The following is a 19,206-nucleotide window of genomic DNA, read 5'->3' as shown; positions in this document are numbered from 1 at the left end:
AGTTGGGAATAGTATTTCCGGGACACAGGGGCCCCTGAGGATGGATGTGAGAGGAAAACCAGAATCGGTGGAAATTTATGTATCGTCTTGATCCCCCTCACAAAATAGAGTCAATTTCTTTTTAAAGATCATATCATTTTATTATATATTGGACATATCTGAACATCTGAATATGTGGGATAGAAGGAAGTTATTAGGGAGCCAAAATAAATCCTAGAGTAGGCTCAGTGTTCTTGTTCTGATAAACATACACACATAGAAAGAAGGGAGGAATATATAGATCCTTAATTTTTAAGCATGAGATGATCCTTTGTATTGAGTTCAGGCCTCAGCATGATTACATAGCACTTGGGGAAAAAAATAAAAGCCAGTAAGCCAGCACTAGACACCAAGATGGAGAAGATCTCCACGGCCACCATCTGTTTTCCTTTGGTGCTTAGGTATGTTGGGACAAAACACAACCAAACATTGCAAAACATCAGCATGCTGAAAGTGATCAATTTGGCTTCATTAAAACTATCTGGCAACTTACGGGCTACAAATGCTACAAGCAAACTTATGAAAGATAGAAATCCCATGTAGCCCAGAGCAATATAAAACATAACGACAGAGCCTTCATTACATTCAACTATGATTTCTACAGTCAGGGACTGAGTGTCCAAATCTGGGAAAGGGGGAGAGGTTCCTAGCCACACTGTACAAATACTTGCTTGGATGAGAGAACAAGAGATGACAATGAGGTTGGCCAGGCTTTTACCCATCCACTTCCTCAAGTTGGACCCAGGTTTGGTGGCCATGAAAGCTACAACTACAGTAATGGTTTTGGCCAAGACACAAGAAACAGCCACTGAGAAGATGATGCTGAAAGCAGATTGTCGGAAGAAGCAGGTCACCTTGGTGGGTTCTCCAAGAAACAGCAAAGAGCAGAGGAAGCAGAAGAGGAGGGAGATGAGGAGAGTGTAGGTGATATCCGTGTTGTTGGCTTTGACAATGGGAGTATCTCTGAGTTTAATGAAAATTCCTAGGATTAAGGCTGTACTCATGGACAAAGACAGAGCAAGTAAAACCAGACTGATCCCTAGAGGTTCCTCAAAAGACAGGAAGCTTTTCATTTTAGGGACACATCCTTCCTGGGCCATATTTGTATATTGATCTTCTGGGCATGCAAAGCAATCATCCATGTCTGAAAAGGAAGCGGAAAGGACAGAGGAGCCATATCAGAACTGTTTGAAATGTGACACTTCATTAAATTGCTTGTGTGCAACCAGCAATACGATTGTAGCCCTAAATGCTGAATACGTAAATACCTAATACCTAAATGCTGGCTGAGTGGGAAGGTGTTAAATACCATTTTTATATTAATTTTAATCAGTGAATACATGTAAATTCTTCCTATTGAGTGAATGTGAAGAAAAAGCAAACTAACCCCTCCCCTCTTTTGACACAGAGAGATACTAGGGTTCCTGACTCAATGCTGGAAATTTCTTTGAAATGGTGGGAGGGAGGGGAACCAGAAGATGGCAGAAATTGGTGAGGGATGTTATATTGCCATAGAGTCTACCCTTTAAAGCAGCCACTTTCTCCATCTGAAATGTTCTCTGTCATTTGGTGAGTTACTGTAATTTGGGTTGACCACCGGGAGGCTTGCAAGCCTTTCTATGGTATAGGATAGAATTCTGAATAAGGCTGCTACCAGTTGCAGATCCTATATTGTGCCATGTGAGAACATGGTTGCAAGAACTGGTCTTTCTCTGGCAGCCATAAAGTGTGTAATTTACTGTGACAAAATGAGGGTTTTGGCTTTAATGGCACATCGCAAAGGCAAAGCTTGGGGAAAATTCACTTAAGGAAATAAGTTCAGAAGTGCCATGTTTGAAACTCAGAGTTTTTGCTCAGCTTGAATGTGATTAGTTAGCTAGATAAGCTTCACACTCTATTGTCTGGTACCTTGAAAATTCTAGAACTGTTCCTCATAGGTAAGACCAGGGCTTTTTTGTAGCAGGTACTAATTTGCATATTAGGCCACACACCCCTGATATAGCCAGTCCTCTAGGAGCTTACAGTCGGCCCTGTAAGAAGAGCCCTGTAAGCTCTTGGAGGATTGCCTACAGGAGGTGTGGCTTAATATGCAAATGAGTTCCTGCTACAATAAAAGCCGTGGGTAAGCCAAGTTTACATACACTTTCTAAGCTAAATTACATACACTGAACCCCATTCATTTCAGTACACTTAGAGAGGTATAACTCTGTTTAGGATTGCACTGCTAGCATCATTTAGGAAAAGCAGTGGAAGACAACCTGGAGTGCATTCACAGTACACTAAGTAATGTGTTTTGAAACTGGATTTTTACTGTATAAGAATAGCAAAAATCGACTTGCAAAACACACTAAGTGTAGTGTGAATGCACCCTTGGAAATGCAAGCAGTGGAAAGACTATATAACATTATGACAGCGCCACCATCTCCCCTCCTTCAGAGGCAATGTTTCCCCTCCATTTTTATTTCCCTTTTATTTCCCTGAGTTTTCTTCTTCCTTGAAGAATTCTGACTGTCCCGCCCTGTATCACTATAGTATTTTACCTGTTTGCTCAGTCCAGGAACCTGAGAGAAGAAATGGGAGCCCCCTTTAACTCAGATGACTTAAATGACATTCAAGAAGTTTTATATGTTCCAAATTAACAAAATATTTCATTCAACATAGAGCCCGAAGGTCAGGCGAAATTAGGGGTAAACATTAAAAATGCATCAACAACCCTGATTCTGGAGAACGCTTTTGCAGTGACATTCTCTTTCCCCTTATGTAAATAGCATCATCAATACAAGCCAGAGTGAAACTTTAATTGTTACCAGTTTGCCATCCAGCCTTTTAAATGTGGCAGGACTCTTCCCTAAGGCCAATTGCTAAGAGTGAAATCCAGGGCTTTTTTTTGAAAAAGCCAAGCAGGAACTCGTTGGCATATAAGACCACACCCCCTGACACCAATCCAGTCAGACCTGTGTTCCTGTATTCCTGCTCAAAAAAAAAAAGAGCCCTGGTGAAATCTCAGAATGACTCTCTGGTCATCAATGCAGTTTTCGGATGGGCCTTAGGATACATGGCCACCTGCCAATATGGTTTTGGGACTAAATTAACTGGTGAGGCCCAAGGACTTTCTGATGGTACAATCAGACCAAGCCTCGACATTTTTTTAAACCTTCCTTTTGATACTAATGACATTTGGGTCAGTTACTCTAAGGTGGGAGAGCAAAAAGGCCCGGTATCCCTAGTATTGACCTTGTGCTGGGGAACTGGAAAAAAAAAAAAAAGATGGTCTGATCCCCCATTAAGGCAGCCTTAATGTGCCATTGTTAGTATTTAGTTGAGGTTGATGCCAAATTTACCTCACTGCTATCTTTAGTTATCTTCCTCCAACATATCAAAGTTTTCTTTTTCCCTGCCTCTGGCCGTAAGGACCAGATAACCTCTATTGCGGTAAACCATAAGCACATTAGCATGAAACATTTTACACTACCCTTTTCTGAATTTACATTTACCAGATAGTTTACATTTGAAACTTTTTAACAGCTATGGTTGCTAGCCCCCACCATGCGAATGGAGGAACCCCCACTTTTGTAGGCTTTTGCTCATCACTGGCCAGCAGACCAGTGGGGGAAATCCTGCCCCCAACTGATCTTTTGGGGGCTATTTCTGGTTTCATTCCTACTTTGGGTTTACTACCAGTTTCAGACCTACTTCTGGTTGGGGAGGGTGACATTGATTTATGGGGAAAACTCTACAGTGTATAGCCAAATTTACCATAGTGTTTTGCCCAAAAACCTGTGTGACTCCCAACCAGAAGGCAGTAGGCCTAGGTTTGCCAATCCCCAGTTGGGGGCAAGGGATCCCTGGTTTGGAGGCCCTCCCCCCACTTCAGGGTTCTGAAAGTGCAGGGGTTGTCTCCTGAGCATTTCATTATACCCTATGGAGACCAATTCCCATTGACTATAATGGAGAATCGACCTGTGAGTATCTGGGTCTCTGGGGGCTGGGTTTTTGTGGTAAAAACACCAACTTTGCAGCAAAGCATCTGGTGCCTCTCCTCAAACACCCCCAAGTTTCAAAGAGATTGGACCAGGGAATCCAGTTCTATGACCCTGAAAATAAGGTGCCCCTGTCTTTCATTATTACCAAATGGAGGAAAGGAATTTAAAAGATGTGCAGTCCCTCTAAATGGGATGGCCAGAGCTCCCTTTGGAGTTCAGTCATGCTCGTCACATCCTTGCTCCTGGCTCCACTCCAAAGTCCCCAGATATTTTTTGAGTTGGATCTTTCAACCTTATGTAAACATCAAACCAAAAATAGGCCCAAAAATGCCCAACATCACTTCTGGTTAGGGCTACTAATCCCCAGGTCCGGGCGGGGGTTCTCCCACCTGGGAGGTTCCCAACCTGCCGGCCCAATGTGGAACCTACCCCAACATCGCTGGTGCAATGACATCACTTGGAAAAAATGGTGGTGTTCATGAGGGGCCGCTCTAGGGATTTCCATGAAAACTCTATGGTTTTCCCAGATACTTCAGCTATTTGGGAGGTAAAAACTTTATGGTGCATAGGTATCATAGAGGTTTTTTTTGGCAATAAAACAGTTTTTTAAAGATTACTTACAGTACAAAAAATGCTTGCCATAACAAATTATTACAACAATACGACACATTACAGCACCCACACCACCATTCCCCGCCCACCACCAAGAGCTTATGGGGGACCACCAAAACATAGATTCAAGTTCCTCATTTCAATTCCCATAATTTTTATCCATAGATACAGCGGATTCCAAATCTTTTTACAAGCCGAGTAAGACTGTCCTCTTAATTTCATTGTTAGCATATCTAGCTCTGCTGCCTCAAATAGCTTTTGCATTAATTCATCCCTTTCTGGAATTTTTGCAACCTTCCAATACCTGGCGTATAGAATTCTAGCTATGGTAACAATATGTACCCAAAGTTTTTTCTCTAATTTGGGGAGATTTTTCTTTACTATACTTAACAGATAAAATTCAGGTGTATGCGGAAGTCTTATTTTAAAGATTTTCTGGCACCAAATATTAATTTGGGCCCAATATTTTTTGACGTGGGTACACTGCCACCAGATATGATACAGGGTTCCTTTCACCTTCCCACATTTCCAGCATTTGTTAGAGTAGCTTGGATAAATCTTGGCCAGCCTCTCCGGGGTTAAATACCATCTATAGGCCATTTTATACAGGTTTCCTTAAATTCAGATGCTAAAGTTAATTGGAGATTCTGTTTCCAAATATTTTCCCATTCTTCCAACTCAATATTGTATCCGAAATCCTTCAGCCACCTAATCCAACTCTCTTTGACCAATTCATCTTGCATTTTATTCATTAACAACCAATTATATATTCTGGAAATGAATTTCTGCTTATCATATATTATCATGTCGAAGTCATTTGGTTTTTTTAAAGAACCCCATTGTTTTATCTGTCTGAAATCTAGAATTGAATTGTGTTTTTGTCCACCAGTCCAGTTTAATATTGTCATCTAAGATCAAATTTTGGGTGACATCTAACAAAACATTATAATTATAGTTGGTATCCCAGCAATAAACATTAGGATGTAGAGATGCTTCTACAGGGGATACCCAGAGAGGGACTTTGTTATAGAATATTCTCTTTATTTCGGTCCATATCTTAAAAATTGGTTTCCTAACTACATGTTGAAAAAAATTATTGTTCTCGAGGGGGATCTGGTACCATACATATGAGTGCCAGCCTTTAACTAAGCCTGCTCCCTCTAGCACAAGTAATCTTTTATTCTCCAGAAGTAGCCATTCCCTAGCCCAGACAAGGCAGTAAGCTTTGTAGTAAGTTCTCCACTCTGGTAGGGCTAAACCGCCTCTTAGTTTGCTGTCTTGCGAAATTTTAAGTTTTATTCTTGGCTTTTTGTTTTGCTAAATAAAGGCTGATATCATCTTATCCAACTGTTGGAAAAAAGTTTTGGGGAGCAAGATAGGAATCATCTGGAAGAGAAAAAGTATTCTAGGTAATATGTTCATTTTAATAGTGGCTACTCTTCCCAACAAAGAGATTTGCAAATTTTTCCATCTGTTCAGGTCTGCCTGGATTTCCTTTAAAATTTTATCGTAGTTATCTTTTTGCAATGTTCTCAAATCACTTGTCACACATACGCCCAGATATTTCACTTTCTTCTCGCATCTGAAACCTGATTTATTCTCCAGGCATGTAATTTGTTCCTTTGTTAAATTTTGTGTTAGAAATTGAGTTTTGTTCCTATTCACTTTAAAGCCCGATACTGCCCCAAACTGTTCAAGTCTCTTTTTAATATGGTCAATTGAATGCTTAGGATCTACTATGAGTAAAACATCATCTGCAAATGCTTAAATTTTGTATTTTTCATCCTTAACTCCAGTTCCTTTAATTCCATGATCTTCTCTTGTACTTTTAAGGAGAAATTCCAACATTATTATAAATAGTAAAGGAGACAGTGGGCAACCTTGTCTCGTGCCCTGTTTAATTTCAATCACACCAGAAAGCTGGCCGTTGAGCTTTACTTTTGCATTTTGACTGGTGTATACTACTTCAACTAATTTACAAAATTTTCTTCCGCACCCAATGGCTTTTAGGGATTCTAGTATGAAACTCCAATTAACATTATCAAATGCCTTTTCAGCATCTAACATAATACCAGTGAATTGTTTATCTGGGTGTTCATGATAATATATTGAGGAGGTATCTTATATTCTGGCTCATCTTTCTCCCAGGAACGAAACCTGTTTGGTCAGCATGTATTACAGATGGAATGACTTTTTTGAGTCTGTTTGTCAAAATTGTAGTATATATTTTATAATCTGCATTTAAAAGGGAGATAGGTCAATAGTTCTTTATCTCTTGCAGGTCTGTTCCTTCCTTGTGTATCAAGGAAATTACTGCTTCTCTCCAAGATACTGGGATTACAGCCGAATCTTGAATTTCCTCGATCACATTCTTATATGGAATTAGTAGGGATTGTTCAAATGCCTTAAAAAATTCAATTGGTAGGCCATCTGGGCCCGGCATTTTATTGTTTTTCTGTTTTTGGATCGCTTCACAAATCTCATGGATAGTAATTGGTTCCTCTAATGTTTCCTTCTGCACTTTAGTTAACTGTTGGATTTGAACTTCTTCAATATATTCCGTCTGCAGTTGTTCCAGAATCTCCTGTTTATCATAAAGGTTCTGATAGAAGTTTTGAATAATTACTTGCATTTGTGATGTTTTAGAAACCTCCTCATTCGCATCATTGATCTGATAATGTTTTTCTCCCTTTCCTTTCTCAGCTTGTATCATAGAGTTTTAACCTCCCAACTGGCTAGAGCATCTGGGAAAACCATAGAGTTTCCCTGGAAATGCCTAGAGCAGCCCCGCATGGGCACCGCCATTTTTATGATGTCACTTCTGGGTGACATCATCACGTCACACGCAAGAGAGAGCTGAGGACTTGGCAACCCTACTTCTGGCCTCCTGGAAGGATAATGGGAGACTCCTGCTGGCCAGGTAAGTCAACCTACCAACCCTATTTAAAACACTTAAAGGTCTTTCCCATTCTGTTTTCAGCTTGTGCTTTCTTTGAGGTTTCAAATTGAGGACTTGGTCTTTTGACTTGAAGACGCTTTTTCTCTGGCTCTGGCATTGTACCAGGTCTTCTGTTTCTCCTGGGCTCTTTGCATGTTGTCTGCTACAGCCTCTCTTATTTCTTGCAGGTGCTCCTGTAGCTTCTGAAGACAGGTGACTACATCGTTGCTTTTGATCTATCTATCAACTCATCCACACTTCTTTAAAGATGCCCATAGGCCCTCTTGCCTGGCATCCAAAGTGCATCTTGAAAGGACTCCTGTGGCATTTCTTGATAACAAAACAGTAGATGGTGATGTTGCCGATCCCGGTTGTTAGGATATTTCACAGTACAAGTCTTCAGCATATGGTTCAAGGTGCCTTTCATTTGGGTAATTTTCCTGTGCATGATAAGCTGTGGTTGTGAGGTGTTTGATTCCATAAACCTGTAATAGTTTCTTCATTACTTGTGACATGAACTGTTTCAGTTCTTCAACGTCTATACTTTACTTCCCTTGACACATTTGTTTAAGACTCTGTCCAAATGTCAATGTAGCTGTACCTACATTTAGCCCTGCTTTGTTCAGCCATCAGCTCAAATCTAAAGGTGTGTTGATACTACAAGTGCATTTTCCCATTTAACATTGTAAAATCTAATAGCAATATGCATTAATACAGATTATATATTGTGTGTGAATACACCTTAAGTCTGATGCTCTCCTTAAAAAGCAAATAATTTGAGGTTTCTTCATCTCTTCACGTAGTTCTCCACAGTTCTGTGGGCATAAATAAATCTTTCTGACCTAATCTAGTACAGGAGATGTGTCTGCACATATGTGCAGGAGATGTGCCAGCATTTGAATCTTCCATTACCCCAAATTATCATCCAGTATATTTTGGGAACTCTTTCTATTGTTTTTCAACATGTACAATGGCAAATTATCAATTCATTAAATTTACTTCTATAACAATTGTCAATGCTTGGGAAATCCAATTCATTGCAACATCTACCTTTGTGGCTGGAAAACTTCCCTTTTGGACAAGGAGCACAATCATAGCAGCAAAATTTCTCCCCTTCCTTCTTTTTCTTGTGATAACCAGGGCGGCAGTAGTCATTGCACACAGAAACGGGCACCACCTGTGCTAGCATATAAATTGTTGAGACAGGAGAAATTATTCATTGTTCAAAAAATATACACTGGGAAATTATACATTTAAAGTGCAAGAAAGCAGAGCATTATTTTAGCAACAATCCACTTGTAGTTTCTGATTATGGCAGAATATTTTTGTTGTCTCTCACTTGGTTGTAGAAAGCTTTGATTACAGAGAAAAGCATTTGATTGTTCAACTCATTGCCTCATTAAAAAAAATAGGGATAACCAACTACTGGGGCCAATTATGACACTTGAAGTACTTTTTTATGGCTGCCAGGAAGTAGTTGGCCACTTTGTGAGACAAGATAGACCACTGGTCTGATCTGCAGGGTTCTTCTAATGTTTTTATGACTCACAATTTTACCACGTTTTAAGAAAGGTAAGGAAATTCTACATCAACAGTAATTTCATCAAAATGCTACGAAAAATAGAGATATCCAGGCAGTGAACCTGTGAAGATTTGTTGGGGAAGGGGAACGACATTTTCCTCTCTACTTCATTTTCTTCTTTCTGATAGTATTGACCCTTCAAGCATATTCTCGCCATATCCTCACCTTTCCCTACTTGTTTTCTTTTCTCCTTTCTGCCCACCAACACAGTTTTATCTGCCACCCATCCTCAGCTATATTTATTATCTACTTCATTTATATCCAGCCTTTCTCCACAATGGAGACCCAAAGCAGCTAAAATCACACAACTCTGAGAGGAAGGTATGGCTGAGAGGCAGAGTGATGGTCCAACATCACCCAAGCAGCTTCCTTGGCAAACAGAAGATTTGAACCAGAGCTTCCCAGATTCTAATCTGACACACTAACCACTATTTGTCTCCTTTCAAATGGTAACAAGGAAGCAAATTTGGGTGAGTCATGCAATTCCCCCAGTGTTTTCTGTTAGGCCTGAGCCTGAAATTTTTTCTTTGAAGACTAAAAGAGCACTGAAAGGACTCTTTCCACTTCCTCCTGCATTTTTATAAGAGAAAACCGAAGCTGGGATTCAGCTGACAATACTGCTGTAGTTGCCATCAAGCTATAAGTATAAACATTTGTTTCTTAAAGCTACAGGTACTTCATTTTCCAGAAAATCGGATCTTTTTTCTGGGTTTGTAGACAGATTTGTCTCCTGTGTTCATGGCTCAAGTCTCTGGATTTAAGTATCCACATATGCAACCATGTTGAGGATAAGACCGATTTCACAATCATCTTACCCTGCTATCACGTTCCTCTTCTCCGCACAGCATCCTTCGAATTTCCCACTATCCACTCCACAGCTGCAGCAAACATCGTGGTTTTCACATGGCAAACAGAAACTGTTTTTTAGCTGTTTCTGTTTGCCGGGAGAAAACTGCTATGTTTGCTGCAGCTCGGGAACAGATAGTGGGAAATCTGAAGGACGCTGCACAGAGAAGAGGAACGCAACGGGGTAAGACGAGTGCGAAATTGGTCTAAGATACATTGATGACACTTTAATGGTTACATCTCTTACTAGTTCTTGAATGTAGTATGCGACTCACCATATTCTGGATATTAGTACTTTTATGAAAAGGCTTTGAATTCTGGACTGGATGGGGAGGCGGTGACAAACATATATTAAGGTGAGCTATTACTCTATTCACTGTATACAAAGGCTCTCCTGAACCATTAGTGGAACAGTGCAAGAGTACAATGTATAAAATTGCATAACAAGTTCAAGGAAATAAAGTTATTCAGTTCTGTCACATGACAGGTATCGTTTGCAATCCACACCTGGTTAAAATGCCTGTGCCATATGATCATATTTTCATGAATGATGAATCTTCTTCCTTCATATTCATCTACTTCCAGCCTTCCAACTTTCATTTGAAGAAAGGACTTGTTTGGAAACATCACCAGGTTCATGATGTCAAATCCAGTTCCCATTTCCTTATTCTTATTAAAAGACATGGTTTCCCCAGCTGAACTATTAAAGGAAAGACCTTGAAGAAAAGAATGGAGCTAGTTGAAAGAGATGGGGGGGGAGAGAGAAACGGATGCTCAAAATGATAGCCTAATTCAATGATGGAAAGATTGCACAGTTGGAAGAAAAATCACTGCTGCATGTCCAGATTGTACATTTCTTCACTGATACAGCTGATGCACTCTCCTACCCCCTGATATAGCCTGAAAGATAGATCTTATGCCTTAAAATGTAGTGCACTCAGATTATTTTAGTTCCAGTATTAGGTTGTTATCTGAACTTGGGAGGGGCACAGACTGATTCATGGACTAAAATTCAACATGGACTGGGGGCTAGTCCGTGGTCCATTTTTCTGGTAGGTGCATTTGCTATTTTCATGGACCACAACTTTGATTTGTTACAAAGTGCAGGTCATTACCTATAAAACCCTATATGGCTGTGGACCTGTCTACCTTAGGGACCGTCTCTCCCCACATATTCCCCAGAGAGTCCTCAGATCTGGAACACAAAATCTATTATCGATCCCTGGGGGGAGGGAGGCAAGACTAAAAAGGACTAGGGAGGAAGCCTTCTCGATCGCTGCCACCTCTTGGTGGAACCAGCAACTGGAGGAGGTTAGAGCCTTGTGGGAACTTGCCCAGTTCTGCAAGGCTTGCAAGACAACATTATTGCGGCTAGCCTTTGACTGATAATAAAAGAGATCTGCAGGATTGCTTTAATACACTAAGAGGTGATCAAAAAAATATAATGCATACAATAAATAATAACACAAAAATGGTTTAAAGTATTCAGGTGTAGGCAATGGTGTACATTATAAGCAGAGCAAAGGAAATGACCGTAAAGTGTTAGTTATGACTCTATTCTCTTTATACAAAGGCTCTCCTGAACCATTAGTGGAACAGTGCAACAGTTCAATGTATAAAATTACATAACATATTCAAGGCAATAAAGTTATTTTATTCTGCAGAATTACCTCCCAAGGTTGGCTGCCTGAAAATGAATGCTTTTTGTCACCTACAGTTGCTCTGTGCTTAGACCTAGATGAGTACATGGCATGTAGAGCCAGTGCCACAGCATAGACAGCATTATAGATACTGTAACTGTGGCCCAACATACGCATTTCAAAAATATTCCCAGGAAGTCTCTCCAGTCTCTCCTCCCCAGTACATTTTTCACTGTTCATCATAAGCTCCTCAGCGTTTGGAAAGGTACAGTGAAATGATAGCTCCCAAAACAGCCTGAGAAAATCATTGCCTTGTGTCCAAAAAGGGTTGATGTTCTGAAGAAATTCTTTGAATCCAAGAAGCTCATTGGTGCACACTGTGAAGGAGAGAGCACCTTGAAACTGATAGAAACTCAAACTGTTCAAAGTGCTGCTTTGTATGAAATCCACTTGGGCTGTCAGAATCCATACTTTTCTATATAGTGGGTTTTCTTCATATCCAGGATCTCCTAAAAACATCACAGTGTTCATTGTTATCATGGTCAGAGCTTCTCCATAGATAATACAAGTATTTGCTTTGCTCTGCATCAAAGGCCAATATACTTTTAAGATTAAGTCGTTTATGTCACTCCATGAATCATATCTGGATTGGTTTGGGATTTTTTCTGTGAACTCCAAACAAATTCTGTTCTGGAAAAACAATATCTCCAGGGCCTGCAAGAAATGTTCTCCACTGTGATCATCTACAGCAAAGAGGCCAACCCATGTCCATCCAAAATAGAGAAGCAATTGAATGATTCCCATATACTGAGCATTTTCATCTGGGACCATGCGGAAAAAGAAAGGGAAGTCTCTCTCCTCACATGCAAATGAGCCATAGATGAGCTGAAAGAAAACAGACAGATGTTTTAAAAATTATTTTATTTTATTCTGCAGAATTACCTCCCAAGGCTGGCTGCCTGGAAATGAATGATGAAAACGATAAACAGAAAGAAATCACCTGAATGTTGATTACATTTTCCCATTCTTTCCACCCTCATTTTCCATGGTCAATCTACATTAACATTGAATTTGTCCTACATCTTATTCAGCAGTAAGAATTTTCCCTTTTTGTTGATGTGTCAATTCATCATACTTCCATGTTTTGGAAAAAGTAATGTCTGTTGTACAAATAAGAAAAGATAAAGACCCTGAAGGGGGAAGTCAGAAGACAATTAGACAGGATAGTGAGGTCAGAACCTCTCCTTTTAAGTGACATTCTTGGTCTGTCTCCAGATAGCTACTCTTAGGACAATATCCCCTTTCTTTTTGAAAGTGCCAGACTCGGTCTTACTCTCTCTCTAAGCTAGAGATGTAGTTAGGAACCTACCTCTGTCTATCCTTTTTCCTAGCCAATATGTTAATTCATAAATAAACTTTTGTCTACTATTTAATCATGTTGTGGACCTTTGCTGCATTAATAACTTTGCCAACACCATAGATACATCCTACCTGTGCAATCTTAAAAATTCCTATGATATATGAAACATGTAGGAGATAGCACGACCAAATCCATCAATAATTGCAAGCATATTTCTCTAGGAATTACATTCATAATTAAGCAAAAATCTATGTGATTTAGGGCAATATCCCCTTTCTTCTTGAAGGTGTCAGACTCGGTATTACTCTCTCTCTAAGACAGTGATGTAGTTAGGAACCTACCTGTCTCTCCTTTTTCCTATTCAGTATGTTAATTCATAAATAAACTTTTGTCTACTATTTAATCATGTTGTGGACCATTGCTGCGTTAATCACCATCATAGATACATCCTACCTGTGGAATCTTGTAAATCCCTAAGATATCTGCCACATGGAAGGAAACAGCAGGACCAAATCCACCAATAATTGCAACCATATTTCTCTGGGAATCACATTCATAGTTAAGCAAAAATCTCTGTGATTTGAAGAGCAGGTTCAAGGTGGTCCAGTAAGTCATCCTTGGATCATAATAGCTGTCAGAGATATGGAATCCGAGGGTGACATTTGGCAGGATCTGGGTGTTCTCATTGATGTTATTTACAGCAAAAGCCAAGGCCAGGGCATGTTGGTAGAATTTAGTCACCATTCTAAGAGAGAGAGAGAGAGAGAGAGAGAGAGATTCTCTATTTTAAGGGAATTCTACAACAGCCTTCATCTTAAGGCCAGCTAACATTAATATTGCAGTTATAACACATTATAGAAAAAAGCTTTCTCTTTTCCACACTGTACTTTTAGCATTTTCTTGTATCTAATAGCAAAGTGTGTATCTCGTATGGGTCAAAAAAGCTGAACAACCCCCTAAAATCTAGTGCATAACCTTCACTCATTATGGGGGGAACATCCTGCTTTGGAGAAGCATTTGGAAGTTTAAAGGGGAGGTATTTTAGCCCCCTCCCACACAGTAAACTGGCATCTGTTCAGGGTAAGATATTATGGACATTACAAAAAGAAGTCCCGGTTCTTGTTCCTGGCTCTCATCTCCCAACAATAGCTTGTGAGATCTCTGTTGACATGCTCATGGCAGTCCAGCTTCACACACACACATTGTCTTTATTTCAAACAACAGCCTGTAAGATTTTTTAAAAATCAACCTTGCTTGTTTTCCCTAGATTCCCCCCAGAATACTTTGCACTCTCTTATATATTGGAATGTTGAAAATCTGTTTCCTAATTTTTTCCTGGTTTTGCCATGTTATAGCATAGGAAGCATGTAACAAAGTATCAGCATAATTCAAATAAAACATGTCTCCCCATTTTCCCAAGATAGATGACAAATTTCACATGGACTGTGAACAGAATAGAGAATACTGATAAAGTGATCACAAGAGAAGTAGAAGAGATGAGATTTATCCCCTACCCTTCACTGGGAGACTCTGAGCAGCTTAAAATCTCCTCTTCCTCTCCCCACAACTGACACTTGGGGGGGGGGGGGTGAGAGCTCATTCAATGACTGTTATTGAGAAGAACTGGGACTGACCCCAGATCGATCAATCATGTAGAGGATTGGGGAATCAAACCTGGTTCTCCCAAATTAGATTCTGTGCTCTGAACCACAACATCATACTGGCATGGCAAGCTGCGATGCACCATGCCTATTGGTCCTATCTTTGAGTACAGCTGATGTTTGTGCATTTCATCAGACCAAAGTAACAGAATGTGGGAGTCTGGGTGATTCTTACTGTGGAAAGTCATATGACTTCATCAAAGGATGTTCCTTGAAAAGACGAATATGAAGAGTGTAAATGATCTGAGAAGTAATCCCACCAATGTGGAGGTCACCTGGCTGATACCACTCATGTGGCACAGGGAGAGGGTCATTTTTGATACACCTCATGCCATTTACTCTGCATTCCATGAGAAGCAACAGCAGTTGGAAACACACTAGCTTCTCCATTCTTTACAACTTCTATCTAGATGCAAAATCTGAGATGTCGAACTGACAATGTCCTGTCCAGTCCCTTTTCCAACTTCTCACAGACACAGGGACATTTCATAGCTACTTCCAATTTTGTTTACAGTTTTCTGTTGCCTTCTGAAAAGCCCTGGAGATTTGTTCAGTGGAACCAATTACAGCAATGTAGATAATTACAGGGGGAGATAATTATCCCTTTGAAGTTTGGACCAAAAGTGACAATTTGGGCTCCATTCTTTTCTTTTAACCTAACATCTAGTCTTCTCATTCTTGGTGGGACAATAAACAGAATTGCTGATACAGTTCTCCATTGTGGAACAGCAGTCCCAGGCTGTTCTAAAGTTACCATTTTCCAGATTTTTTTTTTTGGGGGGTGGAGTCTTTCTGAAGTTACTAGTGATATCTTGACCAAAGATAATTTTCCCTAAACAAATAGAAGCATCAGAGGACATGATTGATAACATTGTATCTCCACTGAGCTCCCTCTCCTTCCTGAATTCCACTCTCTTCAGGCCCCCCCCCCGCCAGATTTATTTCTATTTTTAAGCCAGATGCCATCCCAAGCCCTTGTAAAACAAATTTTGTCAAATTATGTAATGAGGCCATCCATTGCACTGGTGAAGCCATTCATTGCATTGGGAATGTGAGGCAGTACTTTAAAAAAATGAAAAAAAGAAAAAGACACCTTTTAGCATTTTCTGCGCTTGTTTAGCACAGCTCACACCATCTACCTTGAAATCAAGATTAGTATCTAAATCCTGTTGTTGGATATGTATTTAAAACCATAAATGGGGTTCCTGCTATCTGTGTTGCACTTAGCAGCAATGCCATGGTACCACCTCTTTCTTGGGGTCAATGACTTGTACTGATATGTGGTGCCCAAGAAAGCAAAGGAGGTGGAACATGGCATCTCAAAATGCTTCTGAGCACCACTAAAGAACTGCATATCTATCGTTAACTGAATACAAAGAATGTGAATTTAAAAATATTTAAACATTTCAACAATGCATGTTGCGGAATGTGATGCACATGCATTCATTACCAAACCATAGAAAAAAACATAAAACAGAGATCAGTATATATTGGAAGATGAGTGAACCTCATGTGAAAGGAATCGGGATCTGTACCCTGTTTTGAAATGTTTTCTCAATAGCAATCATGGAATTGGAAGGGATCTCCAAAGTCAACGAGTCCTACTACCTGAACAATGCACAAAATTACCAAATACTTCCCCCCACACCCCTATGAGCCCTGCTCCTATGCCCTGAAAATGGCAAAAAACCTTCCAGGATCCCTCGCCAAATTTGCATGGAGAAAAGTGTTCCTGACAACAAAGGCGGGGCACAACACAGTTTTTCTTTTCACCTTACTCTCTGTTATTGTCCATTTGTTTGCTGTTATCTGTCTTCCTCTTTCATTAATTTTTGGATTCATCTTATAAAATGTGAGACACACGTGCCGACATACAGTCGTTCACATGGGCGTACAATCCCATATTGGACTTATCTGGTGTTACAATGTCAAAAAAGAATGATGTAAGTGAAATCTGCAATGATCCTGTGTCTGTTGAAAACATCCAGTTTTATATTCTTCTTCTTAAAAGTAGTGTGATTGAACAGAGGCCTCAAATTAAGAATGCAAATATGGAGGAGCGTATAGTCTCGGGTTTCATTTTAAAAAAGGGACATGGTCATATGGAGCAATTTCAAAATCTTGTGTTAAGGAGGATGTGAATGTTGTCTGAGTCCAACAAAACCTTTCAGCTTCTCATCAGGGCTGCAGGCTCACTTCATCCATGGTATCTTGTAACCCTAGGAGAGGCAGAAGAACTGGCACTGCCTTTCCTCCACCACTAAGAAAGCCATCTCTGCAGTCTTAAATTTCAAAGAACTGGAGTGGTGCTCTATGTTCCTCTCAACTCTGGACATTTTTGAGAGGAATGTTCTTTCTATATAATTATACTGAGATTCAGTTTTGATGTCTGGAAAGATCCATGACTTGATGGTGGGAAGTGCTGTCAAGTTGCATACGGAAGTTGGGAATAGTATTTCCAGGACACAGGGGCCCCTGAGGATGGATGTGAGAGGAAAACCAGAATTGGTGGAAATTTATGTATCATCTTGATCCCCTTCACAAAATAGAGTCAATCTCTTTTTATCATTTTATTATATATTGGACATATCTGAATATGTGGGATAGAAGGAAGTTATTAGGGAGCCAAAATAAATCATAGAGTAGGCTCAGTGTTCTTATTTTGATAAACACCCACACACAGAAAGAAGAAGGGAGTATATACTTAATTTTTAAGCATAAGATGATCCTTTGTATTGAGTTCAGGCCTCAGCATGATTACATAGCACTTGGGGGAAAAGATACAAGCCAGTAAGCCAGCACTGGAGGCCAAGATAGAGAAGATCTCCACAGCCACCATCGGTTTTCCTTTGGTGCTTAGGTATGTTGGGACAAAACACAACCAAACACTGCAAAACATCAGCATGCTGAAAGTGATCAATTTGGCTTCATTAAAACTATCTGGCAACTTACGGGCTACAAAGGCTACAAGCAAACTTATGAGAGACAGAAATCCCAGGTAGCCCAGAGCAATATAAAAGATAACGACAGAGCCTTCATTACATTCTACTATGATTTCTACAGTCAGGGACAGAGTGTCCAAATCCGGGAAAGGGGGAGACGTTCCTAGCCACACTGTACAAATACTTGCTTGGATGAGAGAACAAGAAATGACAATGAGGTTGGCCAGTCTTTTGCCCATCCACTTCCTCAAGTTGGAACCAGGTTTGGTGGCCATGAAAGCTACAACTACAGTAATGGTTTTGGCCAAGACACAAGAAACAGCCACTGAGAAGATGATGCTGAAAGCAGATTGTCGGAAGAAGCAGGTCACCTTGGTGGGTTCTCCAAGAAACAGCAAAGAGCAGAGGAAGCAGAAGAGGAGGGACATGAGAAGAGTGTAGGTGATATCCGTGTTGTTGGCTTTGACAATGGGAGTATCTCTGTGTTTAATGAAAATTCCTAGGATTAAGACTGTAGTCATGGACAAAGACAGAGCAAGTAAAACCAGACTGATCCCTAGAGGTTCTTCAAAAGAGAGGAAGCTTCTCATTTTAGGGATGCATCCTTCCTGGGCCATATTTGGATATTGATCTTCTGGGCATGCAAAACAGTCATCCATGTCTGAAAAGGAAGAGGAAAGGACAGAGGAGCCATCTCAGAGCTGTTTGAAAGGTGACTCTTCCTTAAATTGCTTGTGCGCAACCAGCAATATGATTGTAGCTTTTCATCTAATACCTAAATGCTGGCTGAGTGGGAAGGTGTTAAGTACCATTTTTATATTCATTTTAATCTGTGAATACGTGTAAACTCTTCCTATTGAGTGAATGTGAAGAAAAAGCAAACTAACCCCTCCCCTCCTTTGACACAGAGAGATACTAGGGTTGTTGACTCAATGCTGGAAATTTCTTTGAAATGGTGGGGGGGGGAGGGGAACCAGAAGAAGGCAGAAATTGGTGAGGGATCAAAGGTTATGTTGCCATAGAGTCTAACCTCCAAAGCAGCCACTTTCTCCATCTGAAATGTTCTCTGCCATTTGATGAGTTACTGTAAATTTGGTTGACCACCTGGAGGCTTGCAAGCCGGTCTACGGTATAGGATAGGATTCTGACTAAGGCTGCTACCAGTTGCAGATCCTATATTGTGCCAAGTGAGAACATGGTTGCAAGAACTGGTCTTTCTCTGGCAGCCGTAAAGTGTGTAATTTACTGTGACAAATTGAGGGTTTTGGCTTGAATGGCACATTGCAAAGGCAAAAGCTTGGGGAAAGTTCACTTAAGGAAATAAGTTCAGAAGTGCAATGTTTGAAACTCAGAGTTTTTGCTCAGCTCGAATGTGATTAGTTAGCTAGATAAGCTTCACACTCTATTGGCTGGTAACTTGAAAATTCTAGAACTGTTCCCCATAGGTAAGACCAGGGCTTTTTTGTAGCAGGGACTAATTTGCATATTAGGCCACACACCCCTAAATAGCCAGTCCTCTAGGAGCTTACAGTCGGCCCTGTAAGAAGAGCCCTGCAAGCTCTTGGAGGATTGCCTACAGGAGGTGTGGCTTAATATGCAAATG

At 40.3% G+C, this 19,206-nt stretch overlaps 2 protein-coding genes across 2 annotated transcripts in view; both read right to left on the bottom strand.

Moving 5' to 3' along the window:
* LOC132582951 (vomeronasal type-2 receptor 26-like) overlaps window positions 1-13,744 on the bottom strand; it is a 34,493-nt gene extending 20,749 nt beyond the window's left edge. Inside the window, exons 1-3 of the mRNA XM_060254618.1 lie at window positions 13,454-13,744; window positions 12,583-12,599; window positions 9,970-10,032 (exon numbers count right to left, since the gene is read on the bottom strand). Of these exons, the coding sequence (XP_060110601.1) occupies window positions 9,970-10,032; window positions 12,583-12,599; window positions 13,454-13,744 (371 nt within the window). The remainder of the gene's footprint in view (window positions 1-9,969; window positions 10,033-12,582; window positions 12,600-13,453) is intronic.
* A 3,621-nt stretch (window positions 13,745-17,365) lies between these two features.
* Window positions 17,366-18,124, bottom strand: LOC132582950 (vomeronasal type-2 receptor 26-like). The gene has a single exon (XM_060254617.1). It carries the CDS (start codon window positions 18,122-18,124, stop codon window positions 17,366-17,368), a length of 759 nt encoding a protein of 252 aa, XP_060110600.1.
* Window positions 18,125-19,206: the final 1,082 nt, after the last annotated feature.

The sequence above is a fragment of the Heteronotia binoei genome, chromosome 15, assembly GCF_032191835.1.
Source record: "Heteronotia binoei isolate CCM8104 ecotype False Entrance Well chromosome 15, APGP_CSIRO_Hbin_v1, whole genome shotgun sequence".
Classification (NCBI taxonomy): Eukaryota; Metazoa; Chordata; class Lepidosauria; order Squamata; family Gekkonidae; genus Heteronotia; species Heteronotia binoei.
Note: the sequence above shows the minus strand (reverse complement) of the source record. Positions and strands in the feature narration are given on the sequence as shown.